Source organism: Panthera uncia, chromosome F2 (genome assembly GCF_023721935.1).
Source record: "Panthera uncia isolate 11264 chromosome F2, Puncia_PCG_1.0, whole genome shotgun sequence".
NCBI lineage: Eukaryota > Metazoa > Chordata > Mammalia > Carnivora > Felidae > Panthera > Panthera uncia.
This window is the reverse complement of record NC_064812.1, coordinates 37,698,289-37,714,204: the sequence shown is the minus strand read 5'-3', so window position 1 is coordinate 37,714,204 and position 15,916 is coordinate 37,698,289. Positions and strand designations below refer to the sequence as shown.

The following is a 15,916-nucleotide window of genomic DNA, read 5'->3' as shown; positions in this document are numbered from 1 at the left end:
GGAGAAACTATGAAAAGATTTGTAATTAACTAACTAGACAGAGTAAGTATATGGAGGCAAATATTAGAAGCAGTGCACAAGGACATGAAAAATATTTGAAAGATGAATTTTGTTACAGTAGCATTTCCAGCTGAGTGGCATGCACATTAGAAACTGCAAATTAGTATTCAGCAGTGAGTCAGAGAATCCTCTGTCCACATACTTCTGAAGACAGTAGTCCTCAAAAAGAAGTTTCAGCCTGGTGAAAGTTGGTATGGAACGCAAAGGAAAAATGTGAGGATGAGGCCCAACCCCAACTAAGACTGTGCATATGGATAAAAGATTTGACCTATCTTTTAAGGCAGGGACTGATAAACATTTTAATAAAGAACCAAATAATATTTTAGGCTTTGTGGGCTATATTGTCACTGTTTTGGCTATTGACTTCTGTTGTTATAGCATAATAATAGCTGTACACAAAATGTAAATGAGTGGATAGGAATGTATTTCAATAAAACTTTATTCACACAAACAAGGGGTGGGTCAGATTTAGCCTATGTCATTTACTTCTGTTTTAGGGAAAAGGGATTGGTGGTTAAATAAACATTATGCTTTTTAAAATGCCTATTTAATCATGTTCCTTGAATATGCTGCTTGGTGAACTTTTTAAAATAATTATCCATATAGTAGTTTTTGATAGGTTTTGTTCTCAAATCATTACATTATTAAAATGTTATTAAAATGACTGGACCATTCAGTTAGAATTTTGATGTCTAAGAAGGGGCTAAGCTTATTTAAATCTGCCACATATTCTTAAGTTGGAGAGGACCCTCTTGTTTTTTGTTTTGCCATATACACAGTTAGAATTGATCAGTTAAGCTTATAATCTGATCTTTCTCATGACAATATTTATATTATTTTTTTTTTTTGTAATTTAAACACATTTCTAGGGTCACAAAAATGTATTTGCATTTCTAACCTTTTATTTAGACCTAAAAGTAAACTATGATTTAAAAAATTATACCTATGATATTTTAGGGTAAAGTTTTATGTTTTTTCTTGCTGTAAGAGATTTTGCCTAATCTTCGACATTAGTATTATGTTTAGTGATATGTTTTGGCTTTGTGTGTAAAATTTTAATGTGGTTATGTATTTGATGCTTTGAAATTACTTTTTTGGGTATGTTTTAATCCTAAAGTGTAATGTGTTTTTACTTAAACTATTTACATAGTTAAGTTAGGATATTTTTAAATTTAAATTTGTCACCCATCTTGGAACTGCCACCCACATTAATGGTATTTATGATACGGTAATGAGAAGACTTATTTTTTAAAGCCAGTTTTAAAATAGTATTGATTAATTTTTTGTTCCTGTAACAAGATTTAAATTGAAGATGGAGATGTGTCTGTGTATGTATAACTCAGGAGTAGACAAATCTTCAGTAAAGTCTTGAAGGATTGTTAATAAATTATTTCTTCATTTAAAATTTATTTACTTAAGTGTCACCCTTTTAGCAAGTACTTTCATGGCCCTTGTATGCAAATTTTGTCTCTCTTAAAAACACAGGTGCAGGTACACACTGGCACATACACATCTTATTTTTGTACTCTTCACTTTTTCTTAGTACTTTTCATAGTTTACCATAATATATATGTTGCTGATTTCTCTTGTAGATTTTTTTCCTGCTCTTAGAATTTATGCTTTATTTAGGCATGAATTTTTGTCTGTTTTGATTACTACTGTATTCCTAGTGGCTAGAACAATATGTTGCATATAGTTGGCTGTCAGTAGATATTTAATGACTGAATGAATGAACAAGTAAGTGATGATTACATTTACCTTTTAGTTTTTGAGGTCGGAGCACCTAAGGGGAATGACACAGAGTCAGAATTAGGTATTAATATTAATTAATACCATAATTAGGTAAAAAAGGACTGAAAGAAATCTTATGGTGTTAGTAAAACTCATTATAAAAATACTTTACAGTGTTTCTTAAAAAAAGATTCTGGGTAGTTAAATACTTCTAGTTGAATAATTAGAGGGAAGCACAGTAATCCTTGCTGTTTCACAGATTTCCAGGTGAGGTTGTTAATGAACGTTTCCCATAGGTTTATAGAATTTGAGTGAAAAATATTTGAAAATGGAGTCATAAGTATCAGCCAGGTGATGGGAGACAAAATGTGTATTCTGGTGGTGTCTGGTGATCATTCTAAGTGGCTTTTGAACATCATGTGTGGAAGACAACTGCCCTTAGCATATGCTCCCAAATTGAAGGTGGGGATTAAAACTAGGGGCCAGCAAATGTTTGGGATATATTATAAAAGTCAGTATGTTGAGCTTCTGACTTCGGCTCAGGTCATGATCTCACAGTTCGTGAGTTCGAGCCCCACATTGGGCCCTCAGCTGTCAGCAGAGCACTCTTCGCACTTCAGATCCTCTGTCCCCCTCTCTCTCCCCCACCCATGCGCGTGTGCTCTCTCTCGCTCGCTCTCGCTCTCTCTCTCTGTCTCTGTCTCTCTCTCTCTCTGTCTCAAATAAACATTTTAAAAAACGCTAAAAAAATTTAGAAAGTAAGTTTTGAGAGAAGGTTGGTTAGGATAAAGAGGCAGAATTCTTTTTAGTGATGTCTACACCCAATGTGGGGCTCAGACCTACAACCCCAAGATCAACGCTATTGCTTTTCTGACTGAGCCAGCCAGGCACCTAGAGAGAGAGTTTTTTGACTTAGATTTCAGAATCTGAGGGAATGGACAGCTTTTTAGAAATGGGAATTAGGTATTAATATGACTGAAAGAAATCTAATGGTATTAGTAAAACTCATTATAAAAATAGTTACTTTACAATTTAAAAATAACTTTCATATATTTTTTTTATTTGCTTATAAAACAGGTTTGTTTTCAGCAAAGCAAATGTTATTTGTTTCTTAAGCATGTAGAGACCTAGAAGTTGTCCAAGTGATTAACAGGTCAGACTGTGAACTTTATCTGGGGCTTCTAACTACTTAACATTTCCCGCTGTCCTAAGCTGTTTATCATTTTGTCTTTTAACCTTAGGGTCCAAATTACTAAATACTGCAGACCTTAGCCCTTAAAAGTCCTTCACTTTGAGAAGCTCCTTCCGTATTTCATACTAAGTAAATGCTGTCAAAAGAGGCATACTTTAATGATGCCACGGCATTTCTTTGTCTTTGAAGCCTCAGCAACTCCCTTTGCATATGCCCCCCCCCACTCCCATTGCTGTCTCTACTTGACTGACTGATTGCAGTGAAGTAGCTGAAGGCTTTTGAGGGAGTCCATTGTGTCAGCCCACATTCTGTATTGTCAGTATTCACAGGAACTGGTTAATGACACTCCATTTTCTTATATTTGTATAGATACTAGGAATCAAGTAGAGGAATAAGATGCTCTGTGGCTCCTTCAGAGGTAGAAACACTTGGTGACCATATTGATGTATGTAAAATATCTTAAGAAGATGGGTTCTAAACATTTTCCCCCTGTCTTTTAAATATAGACTGGCTCTTCTTCATATGCTGTATTTTGCCTGTGGTTTATAGCAGGTTCTGTTTTTTTTTTTTTTTTTTTTCATTTTTAAATTTTTTAATGTTTATTTTTGAGAGAGGGAGAGAGACAGAGGGTGAGCAAGGGAGGGGCAGAGAGAGAGGGAGACACAGGATCTGAAGCAGGCTCCAGGTTCTGAGCTGTCAGCACAGAGCCCCATGTGGGGCTCGAACTCAGGAACCATGAGATCATGACTTGAGCCTAAGTTGGATGCTTAACCAACTGACTGAGCCACCCAGGTGCCTGCAGGTTCTGCTTCTTGAACAGTTTTGAGTCCTTGTTAATCTTGGTATTAATGTCAGAATAAGTTTTGAGGTGTCTGCTATTTAAGAACATAAAATGATTACAAAGTACTCTATGAATTTAGAATCAAAGGAACTTAGAAGTCTTCCATTTCAATTTCTAAGTCAATGTTAGGACTTTTATGTGGTTCCCTCTCTCTGTGCTCTAGGTCTTTTGGCCTTCTTTGAGTGTCTCACTAATGATTGTGCTTTTGGATATTGCTGTCTTTCTTATTTGGGATCCTCACAATTACCCTTATCCTTTTAACCTTATACCTGTTTAATTCTAGCTCAGTCTTAAGATCATAGCTCAACTACTACTTCTGCAAGAAATCTTCCCTGATACTCCTTTCCCCCATTCCCCACCACCCAATTCAATTAAGTAGCTCTCTTACATTCATTTTTATAGTCCACTGTACTTCTCTTTCATAACACTTAATGACAGTATATATTTACATAGTTGGGTGGTTTGAATGCTATCTTTCTTCACCACTTGGCAGTGAGTTACATGAGGACAGAGTTAGTTACTAGTTGCTTATCATTTTGTCTCTAGGAGTTAACATTGCCTGACATAGGGAATGCTTTGAGAAGTCATTTGGTGAATGAATGAAGAAATGAACATTTATGACAGATGGTCAAGTGTATGAGCGTATTTGATAAGTAGTTAATCCGTTAATAAATATTAACAGCCTTCCTCTTTCTCTCCCTGTGTTTCTCCCTCCTTTTTCTTCTATTTATGTACATATCTATCACTGGAGAGAATATCTACCAGATCTTTGTTAGGCAGCTCTAATTATTATTAGATCCTCTGTTGAACTGTACCTTCTATTTCTTGGTCTAGTTTTAGTGTTATGACATGAAATAATATACCAGCCTTAAATATACCTGACAAAACTTATTTTTCTTTACTTTATGTCTCACTCTAAGTATTTATCCTCTTTAGTTGTTGGAACTAACCCTATGACCATACCGTTTCTGTTGAAACCTTAGTCTTTCTTGGCCTCCAGGTGTTAGGAGATGAGTCTCTGTAGGTCTTTTGGATTTTTGCATATCTTGTGAATGGTGGCACTGATTGCCCTTTGTTCTGGACTGTCTATTCAAGGATGTTTGTGTAGTCAACAGCCTTGGAAAGATAGATTTAGTGTCCCTCTGCAGCCAGTGGGGAGGGTATGTTAACTGTGCGTTATAAAAGATTTGGTTCTTCAACTCACAGTTCATCTCTTATCCTGCATCGCTCTGCATGTGCAGACTTCAGTCTGGATACATCTTTGGTGTCACCTCTGTGAAACTTGGCAGAGGGAACTGCTGCAAATGTGTTGAAAGTTGTGCTGCTTGCTGTGCCATGAATAATAAAGTCCTTTATCTTGACGCAGGAGTCTCTTGTCTTCTGCATCATTCATAACTGTGGTAGGGTTAAATCTTAGGCTCACAATTCTTGACACCAGAGCAGTGTGGTTTCTTGTTTCTCCTTGTTTCTCCTTGTTGAACCATCTTCGTGTCTCTCCTCAAATATGGTAGCCCTCCTCATCTGCTGAGGATATGTTCCAAGACCCTCAGTGGATGCCTGAAACTGCAGATAATACTGAATCCTATATATACTATGTGTTTACCTATACATAGGTATATGATAAAGTTTAAGTCATGAATTAGGCATAATAGATTAACAACAGTAATAATAAAATAGAGCAATTATGCAATATACTGTAATACAAATTTTACGAATATGGTCTCATTCTCAGAAAATCTTATTGTACTGTACTCATCCTTACGATATAAGATGATAAAATGCCTATGGGATGAAACAAAGTGAGGTGAATGATGCAGGCATTGTGATATCAGGCTACTGTTGACATTGTGAGGATATCAGAAGGAGCATCATCTACTTCTGGACTGTGGTTGATCGTGGGTGACTGAAACTATGGAAAATGAACCTATGGATAAGGGAGGACTACTGTATGTTTCTTTCCTTAATACCTTCGTCATTCCTGAGATTTTGTTACTGGTCCTCTCCTTTAAACTTGTATGTTGTAATCAACACTACTGTTTTTAGCAACCAACCATATGTTATATCTTTTCTTTTGAGATCCAGACTCCAAATTTCAACAATCTCTTGACCATTTCCCTGTGGATATTTTAATGCTGCCTAACACATTTAAAACTAAACTCAATGTAATCCCTCCACCCCATTTCATACTCCATTATTCACTATTTCAATTAATGGTACTATTTCCCTCTTAATGCTGTAAATTTCAGCACTAGTTCAGTTGTTCCTTCTTTTTCCTCCTGCATATGGTAGATGTTCCATAAAAGCTTTTTTTTTTTTAAACTTAATAGTCCAGGCTAAACATAATAAATTTATTTTAGTCATTTCCCATATGATTTGTGTTGAGATTCATTGCCACACTGATTACTTCCACTACTTGTTTGAAAATGTCTCTCTTAAAATTTAACACAATCCCCCACATAGCACAAAGTGAAGAGTATATTCCCAGATTGGTGTAGTGAACTTCTATTTAGTTACTATTTGTTTTGAGTTTATGTGCCACTGGAACCAAGAATTATTCTTCACACAAACTACTTTTAAGACAGTTTTTCATATTTCATGTATCTATATTAGTTTATGAATTTACATGAAGAACTTCACACTTTTTTTCTGTGAAATTTCATATAATTAATTTTGCCCCACCGTTAGTAAAGAAGATACCTTTGACAGTATCTGGTTGACTGTAGTTATTTGTACAAGTAGGATGAACATGCTGTTTTTGCTTTTATATATAAAATGCAAAAAAAAAAAAAAGTTTCTTCCTAAGATTAGAAAACTAGAATTACGTGATTATGATGTTATTTTAAAATAATGAAAAACAAGTGTTCGTCTTAAAATGTCATTTAAATATAATAGTTTAAGCCAATGTTCCTATTCCCCTGTGTAATCAGTTTGAGAAATAAACACAAAGTTTTCAACTTTGCTAGGTTGTCCTGTATTAAAACTTGTATTTTACCCATCAAGTGTAAGCAACTTTTGATCACTGTTATTGGAAAAGAAAGTCACAATTACAATTATTGTCTCTGGAAATTCAGTTAAATTGGTGGGTAGTTTCCTTTCTTGATTAAAACATACCAGCAAACACACACAATCTTATTTCACCATTCAAGTTGGTTGGTTAGAATGTGAATTGCTAAGGAGTTTCTAAAATGGAGGCAGTACTTTAGATTGTAAAATTTAATTTATGGGGAATGTTTTTTTGTTCCAAAAAATTCTCCTTATAATATAGAATTAAGTGAATTGCCTTGAAGTTATGTTTTTAGTATTTTTGACAGGACACATGAGTAAGAATGCTTATATATTGTAGCAATTAAAGACAATTCACATTTGTGGTTTGGGCATAAATGTGTAAAAATTATACCCATCTATCTTATTACATTTCCTCTCTCCTCCCCAAGGACTTTACTATGTACTTTATCTGTAATTGTTGCCAGTTTTCTATCATGTTCCCACTGGGCTTCTGGTGCAAAAAATCTTATCCTCTTGATGACAGAGCTTGCCTGAATGATTTCATGCTCCTAGCATTTTTGTTCACGGGAATTAGGGGCAAAATGTAACTACAGCTGAACAGAACGTCTATTTTTGTAATTTTGGAGTTTAGGCCCTGTTATTGGAACTAAATGAAGAGATGCAGGTGTTCTCCAGTCCAAGCCCTTTGGGAGTTTTGATGGTAGATGCTTGAAAAGAAAATGCATGTGTTTCCAGAGTCAAACAGCAGCTGTGAGACAAGGATTTATGTTTTTCTCAGAACTTTGGGATTTCAAAATGTTACATTTAATCACAAGCACAGAAAGGGGAGCAAATGTTAAAGATGTTACGCATAAAAGTAAGTTTACTGATCTCTTTACCATACGAACTAGTTGTGGGAATATAGGAGCAAAGTGATTTTTAATCGTAATATAAACAATTTGTAAAGGATTATGATAGTTACCAGGACACAGCCTTTTGAGAATGTTGCATTTGTGTCATAGAGAATTTTTTTATCCTACTAATTACTGAAGTTTTTTTTTTCCATTTAGACGTACATGTACACACACACAATGAAAGATTTGCTAAAGTATTTGCCAAATGCGTTTTGACCATAATTATTTTTCGAAAAGTTTAAGTGATATCTTGTAATAGCACAACACAATGTTTTCAGGTAGAAGAAATGTAAATTTCTGTCTCAGATAGTAATCAAGGGAATTTCCAAATATATTTAAAACATATATATATTAGAGCTGATACATATTTCATAGTATTACTGTGTCTAGAAAGTACCCTGTTTTAATCATGTTTTCCTTCAAAACTTAAGGTTTTTTTCTCTTGGGTCTTTTTTCCCACCTTGTTGTCTACATCCAACTGATGTCTATTCACTTAAAAATTTTCTTTGCTGTAAACCTGTGTGTGTGCAGTTCTGAAGCTGGGAGTGAATCCTTTATTGTGCCTCAGAATCTAACCTTCTCCCTGATTAAAATATTTCCTGGATGCCATGATGCTAGGAGACAGGAACAGGCTCAATAGCAGCAGGAAATTACTTTGTTTCTTTGAAAGGTCCCAGATTCTGGAGGCAAGCCAATGGGAGATACCTCTTAAGACTGTTAGTGACCAGTTGTTTCCTTCATTTACAGCACAAGGTCGAAATTTTGCATTTTTTACTGCCTCTATAGTAAAAAAAAGTGGCAAAGTAAAGAAGTAGTAGCTTCATAGTAAATTGCTGTACAAGAGGTGTTTCAGATTGAATGGACTTCAAGCAAATATCACCATTAAATGTGTAATGTTTTGGGGGTGCCTGGGTGGTTCAGTTCGTTAAGCATCTGACTTAGCTCAGGTCATGACTCGCAGCTTTTGAGTTCGAGCCTCGCGTCATGCTCTGTGCTGACAGCTCAGATCCTGGAGCCTGCTTCAGATTCTGTGTCTCCCTCTCTCTCTGCCCCTCGTCTGTGTGCACGCTCTCTCTCTCTTTCTCAAAATTAAATAAACATTAAAAAAGTTTAAATGTGTAATGTTTTGTTTATATATATATTTTAAAGTTCATTTATTTTGAGAGAGTGAACGAGTGCGAGCAGGGGAAGGGCAGAGAGAGAGAGGGAGAGAATCCCAAGTAGGCTTCCAGTTCAGCCCTGAGCCTGCACTCATTCCCACAAACTATGAGATCATGACCTGAGCTGAAATCAAGAGTCAGATGCTCAGCCTACTGAGCCACCCAGGCACTGCCCCTGTTTTGTATATTTTTATATGAATCAAAAGATAACATTATCATTTCAGTTTATATTTTAGAATATGATATGTTTTCAAAGTGAATTTTTGTTTTTGCATTTCCTATCCAGATTTAAAGTTGGCTATATGGTAGCTGCCATGTTGGCCAAAAAAGAATAGAAGCCTTAGTAAACCAGTAGGAATTGACTTAAGAAACACTTAGAAGTGAAATTCACACCAGTGTTTACTACCTGACTCTTCCCTGTTTGTCTCACCCCTTCTAGAACAAGATTGATTCTACAGATAGCTTTTGCATTTCTTCTAGTCAATACAGTATACACAGGAATCATCCTTATGCCATTGCTTTGTTTTGTGAATAAATGATGAAAGTCAGCTGTCCATTAATGTACGAGAGTTTAAGCACTTTTTTGGGAGTCTTTTTTTTTTTTTCCACCTTCCTCTGATATTAGCCTTTATTCTTCTCCTTTACTTTCTCTCTTCCCAATCAAGAACTCCCTTCTAAGTAGCACTTGGACCATACATATCACATGACAAACAGTCCTAACTATTTATAGGATTCCTTCCTCATGAGAAACTTGGCATTCCTAAGGGCAGTGATCATGACAAGTACATGATACGTATTTGGTACATACAGGATAGTTCAAAGGCAATGATTTTTTGCCATTTGGGGATAGCTTTATTATCTACAGGCCCACATCATTTTATTGCTAAATTGGTCTGTGGATGGTGGTGGTGGGGGTTGGGGTGGATATAGTCTAGCTTCAGCCTGTTAAAGAATAATGGGGAAAAGAAAGTACAGTCATGACCCTTGTATAGATATGCAGTAGACAAATGTTAAAGATTACTAGCATCATTATCAATGAAAGAACCAGGTACATGTTACAACCAGATCAAGGAGAATTAAAAAAAACCCAGACATTTATAGATCAGTAATGCTGCAATAAATTTGGAAATGGACACAAAACCAGCTTCTTCCATAGTGGGGAAGGGCGGTCTATTGAACTTCTACCTGAAAGAATTTATTTACATCTATAGTCAATAATTATTTTGCGTTGTTACCAGTTATGTACAAGGTACAGATTTGTAAGAAAGCTCAAAGGCACTGAAATGTGCAGAGTCTCCATAGAATCAGACTCAGATAACCTGGAGGAGTGTACTCAAAACAATGCAAAGCTTTTCATTGAAGCACAAGTTTTTTCCTACAAGCCTTACTAAATTCCAGATGGCTAGGCTATTTTTAGCTGTGGGTGGTTTAAATATAGAGGCAGGTCAAAAGTAATTTTGTGAGGCAGAGATTCAATACATGGAGGGAAAATTAAAGGGAAATAATGCCACCGGCAGAGGGCAGTGATGAAGTAACAGTTTCCTCATGTTCAAAAGTAGTGATTGTTGAATAATTGTGGGCTAATTCTGTAGACTATACTTGAGTTAACTTTTGAAATCTTGTCGTATAAAGGTCTCTTCAGCCAGGTGCTTTCTCAATACCTACAACTTTCTAGAAAAAAAGGCAATTCGTTTTTAAGTAAATAAAGTGTTCTAAACTGATTTTTAAGTAAATAATGTGTTCTAATTTATTAAAAAGCTTCTCCGTGGAAAGTATTCATACAGAAAATATTTGAGTATGTACTCTGTGTCAGGTACTGCTTTAGGTATAGGGGTGTGTGTGTGTGTGTGTGTGTGTGTGTATAAGAAGGAGGAGTTCCCTAACTTCACAGAGGTAACATTCTCGATTATAACATTTTAGTTTTATTTGCTAATTTGTTATATTGCATTTTGCTTATGAGAATTAAGTGTTCTATGTAGTGTTATCTAAGCTAGAAGAGGCCTTCTTCAAATGTAAAAATTATGTCTTTTGTGATTTTTTTTCCACTGACCAGATAGAATTCTGAAATAATGTGAAAGTATTTGTAAGAGTATACTACACAAAGTTGTGCAGAGCTCAATTACAGATAAATAACAAAAACAAAAATAGAAATTCACCACAGCAAAATGTCCAAAGGAGACAAGAGTAAGACACAAATGATAAACACATGAAAACCTTGAAACTAATAACTAAAGAAATAGATATTTAAAAAGGAACACTTTTTAACCTGTGAAATTGGTATTTGATAAATTGTAAAACTGAAAACTGAGAAATTGATGAGATGAATACTTTCATAAAGGTCTGGAAGGACTGTGAATTGGTACAGATTCTCTGGAAATCAATTTAAAAAAATTTATTAAGGAACTTAAGAGTGGTCATTTCTCATAATCCATTTCCAGACTATAAGGGACTAATCCAAGATCCATTTAAAGAATTATATTTAAAACTTAAGGGTATTCATGTCAGCTTATTTATAATAATCATAGGTCATCTTTGTGGTCCAATACTAGGCAAATTATAAAATAGAGTATATCCATAGAAGAACATTTTTTAAATCAGCCAATAGAAAATGCATATATCAGAAAGTATTCATAATTAAAAGCTTATAAAAATATAAACCTACATATGATAAATTTAGTTTTAAATATTCCCCCCGATACACATACATACACACACACACTCATGTATTATGTTCATAGAAAAATTGCTAAATTTTGTGACTGTCAATGCTTGCTGCTTGATGTGATTCTGAGTCCTTTCTCATTCATATTTGTATTCTTCTACGATAGTTGATGTACTTTTGCAAACATAAATATTTTAAAATACTTATTTTCCAAAGCACTTATTTACAACTGAGTTGTTCATTATTATTGTTTTGCTTAAAGTACGCATTCTTGCACATTAATTTTTATATATAAACTTTAATATTTAAATAAAATTTAAATTTGAAAGCACCTATGTGCCCTGAAATCCACAGCATATACAGTTCGTTTTTTTTTTCTTTTTTAACCATTTTTGAGAGTGAGAGAGACAGAACATGAGCGGGGGAGGGGCAGAGAGAGAGGGAGACACAGAATCCGAAGCAGGCTCCAGGCTCCCAGCTGTCAGCACAGGGCCCAACACAGGGCTCGAACTCACAGACTGCAAGATCATGACCTGAGCTGAAGTCGGACGCTCAACTGGCTGAGCCACCCAGGCGCCCCTACAGTTTAGTTTTAGGTTTTGTGGGGGCTCCTGGGTGGCTCAGTCGCTTAAGCATCCGACTTCAGCTCAGGTCATGATCTCACCCTTGGTAAGTTCGAGTCCTATGTCAGGCTCTGTGCTGACAGCTCAGAGCCTGGAGCCTGCTTTGAATTCTGTGTCTCCCTCTCTCTCTGCCCCTTCCCCCGCTCATTCATTTTCTCTCTCTCTCTCCCTCCCTCCCTCTCTCTCTCTCTCCCCCTCTCCCTCCCTCCCTCTCTCTCTCTCTCTCTCTCTCTCTCTCATAAATAAATACATAAATTAAAAAAAAAAGGCCTTGAGGGTTTTAGTGTATATCTGAATAAAATACCAGATTTCAAGACAGTATAATTTGCATTTCTCCTTAAATAGTTTTAGTCTAGTGACTAAAATGTTTAAAATCACTTAATTTTTCCTATAATTTGTTTTCTATTTATAATTAAAATATATTTTTTCTTTAAATATAGTTGAAATTTTATCATTACTTAACTCTCTGGGATAGTACAAAACCAAACCTTCAGTGAGTTTTGATTTAAGTATTTACTTGAAAGTTAGCTCTTTAAAATATTTGAATGCATTTTTATATAAGAACAAAGAATTGTCATGGTTAAAATCCAAAGCCAAGTCAGATTTTTTTTTTAATGTTTCCTTATTTATTTTGAGAGACATAGAGTACAAACAGTGGCAGGGCAGAGAGTCAGGGAGAGAGAGAATCCTAAGCAGAGCCTGACAAGGGGCTCCAGCTCACAGACTGTGAGATCATGACCTGAGCAGAAATCAAGGGATGGACACTTAACTGACTGAACCACCCAGGCACCCTGAATTTTTTGGTTGTTGTTGTTAAACTCAACAATGAAGTTGAGATATTCTAAACTTTTAATGAAAACTAGTAGTCAGTACTTTAGATAGTACTTTGTTGAAAAAATAAATCAGTAAACTTAATACTTAAAATTATTCTCTTTAAGGTAAAAGTTGACATAGGAGAATGGAATTGTAAAAAGATATTTTTATTAAAAATTTTTTTGAAAGTTTATTTGTTTTGAGAGAGAGCAAGGAGGGGAGGGGCAGAGGAAGAGGATGAGAGAGAAAATCCTAAGCAGGCTCTGCACTGTCAGCACGGAACTGCATGTAGGGCTAGAACTCACAAACCCTGAAATCATTACCTGAGCCAAAATCAAGACTTGGACACTTAACCGACTGAGCCACCCAAGCACCCAGTAAAAAGGTGCTTTTAGAGAGACATTTAAAGATATTTACTGACATTTCTGTGACATCAGAAGTTGATAGCAGTATTGTTTTTTATTGTTTTTACCCTCATTTCCAAGTATAGCCGACCCTTGAATAATACAGGGGTTAGGGGCACTGATTCCCCACGTAGTTGAAAATCCATGTATAACTTTTGACTCCCCCAAAACTTAACTACTAATAGCCTGCTTTTCACTGGAAACCTTACTGATAACAGAGAGTTGGTTAACATACATTTTTGTGTTACATATATTAACTTTTTATAATAAAGTAGGCTAGAGAAAAGAAAATGTTACTAAGATCAAAAGGAGAAGAAAATTCTTTTATGGGTTGTATTTGTCAAAAAAAATACATGTAAATAGATTTGCATAGTACAAACCTGTTGTTCAGGGGTTAACTATAGTTTTCTTGTTCTTTTTTTTCCCACTTGACATGTTACTTATGATTATTATTTATGATTAGGATTAATTCTGGACTCCAGTAGAGAGTAGAACATTTTCTTGGAGAGTCTGGATAGGAAGTGACAGGAAAAAGAAAAGTCAGGAATTTCAGTATGCTCCTGATGAGGTTTTGGGGTGATGGTGGGGTTTGTGGAGTTTGGAGCTGACGGCTAAGAAAGAATTCTTGAAGATGTCTTTGGTGCAAAAAGGTGATTTTATTAAAGTACAGGTATGGGATCTGTGGGCAGGAACAGCTGCTCTGGGGTTGTGAAGGGTAACTGGTTAGATACCATGGACTTGGGGGAGATAAAGTCAAAAGGGAAGTTTCCAAACTTCTTGCTGAAGACTCAAAGATTATGGAAGGCCTAGCTCTTGTCAAGCTAAGTTGTTGTTTTTCCCTCTGTCAGAACGTTAACATTAAGTTATAGGGGGTTCCTAGAGAAATGTTTAACCCTGCCTTTGCCTCAAGTACTGGTCAGAGGGCTGCAGGCTATAAGGAAATTTTTATCTATCTATCTATCTATCTATCTAAATATGAAATTTATTGTCAAATTGGTTTCCATACAATTTTACCTGCCATTTCCTTCTTGCCTTTGTTCCCGACATCACATGGACGGGAGGGTGATACTGGGGTTCCAGGAAACTGAGTCTATTGGTTTCTGGAGACTAGGCTATTGAGAAGATTGCCTTTTTCTTATAATTTACTAAGATATTTGTAAACTGATGGAGACTTTATCAGTTTAACCATTTGTTCTGTCCTTTCTTGTGTCCTTGAGCAGCCAGGAATGCCTGAGGAATATCACACCTATCCCACCTGGGGGGGTATACTCCCTTGTGCTTTGCCCTCAGCTTGCCTTATGCTCCCTCATCACTCCAATATGTGAGCATGAAATTTTATGAGATAATAAGTTATAATTGATGAAAGGCAGGCACAGCTTGGTGAATAATACTCTTTGGGGGAGGAAAGGTAGTAATGGGCCTAAAACTGACAGGGTGATAGGCAGCCACTGAATGGAGAAGGGAGGAAAAATAGACAATGTTAAACTAGAGTTTACTGGGTAGGAGGTTTTTTTTCTTAATTCAGTTTGATATTATTAAATCATTAATTGCCAGTCAACTTTAAGATTTTGTTATAATTACTAATCCTGTGTAAATGCATATATTTTAAGGGAGAGGAACTTTGAAGATCATTTCTAGTCCATAGAAAAGAATAAAGCAAACATTTTTCAGGTGGTCAGATATCACCAGGGTCAAATAGGTAGTGAGTGGAAGAGATCAGACAGACTGTCTTCTTGTCCTACGTTCTTTTTATTATGTATATTCATTTAAATGGCCCTTTTCAGGTAACTAAGTAGTTATCTTCACTCATTCTGCATGTATTTACTTTGTACTGGAACCTTAGGATATGAAGATGAAAAAGACTAATGAACTTATAGTTCATTGAGGGAGATTTATAGATAAAGCATATAATTAAAAGATAGTTTAAACATTGTTATAAAACAAAGTAGTGTGAATTCACATTGAAGGAAGCCTTTACTTAGACTTGGGAAAAATTTCCTGGAATCAGTCATGTCCAAGATGAGAAGTTAATTTTGAGCTAGAGGAGAAATAATGCATTAGGTTTCAGGAAAATGCAACTAAGTTCCCTGGAATGGCAGCTTAGAATGGAACAGGAGCATGATAAGAATTAATGCCCGATTAGGTTATGAAAGGCCTTGAAAACCATTTAAAGGTTTTGGGCTGAGGGCTAAAGGGAGCAATTGCAACTTTTTAAAGTCATATTTATGCTTTAGAAACCAACTTAGCAGGCTGGGTGAGGGTAAAAGCCAGGAGGCAGGGAGATCAAGTAGGAGAATGTTGGAATGAAGAAAAGGATAATGTCAATGAAGAGAGTTACATTTTTGAGATTTTAATGTGTTGGAATCAGTAGGAGTTGATAGTTAATTGAAGATGAAGGCTAAGGGAAAGGGCACACAGTAGGCAACCACCCAGTGTTCTACTTTAGAGAGCTGGGTACTCAGTAGGGCACCTTTCACTGAGATGAGGAATGAAGGAACAAAAAGCAGGTTTTATTTAGGGTGATAGAGGCA

General features: G+C 35.7%; 1 protein-coding gene across 14 annotated transcripts in view; it reads left to right on the top strand.

The window, feature by feature from the left end:
* Window positions 1-15,916, top strand: part of VPS13B (vacuolar protein sorting 13 homolog B) — an 805,502-nt gene that overhangs the window by 240,176 nt on the left and 549,410 nt on the right. The window contains exon 20 of one of the 14 annotated variants that reach the window (XM_049633579.1): window positions 7,462-12,113. The exons of 12 other annotated variants lie outside the window; for them this stretch is intronic. In XM_049633579.1, coding sequence (XP_049489536.1) covers window positions 7,462-7,484 — 23 coding nt within the window. In that variant the 3' untranslated portion in view covers window positions 7,485-12,113. Of the gene's footprint in view, window positions 1-2,868; window positions 6,357-7,461; window positions 12,114-15,916 lie in introns of those variants that run through there. One more of the 14 variants, XM_049633578.1, reaches the window with a different exon arrangement.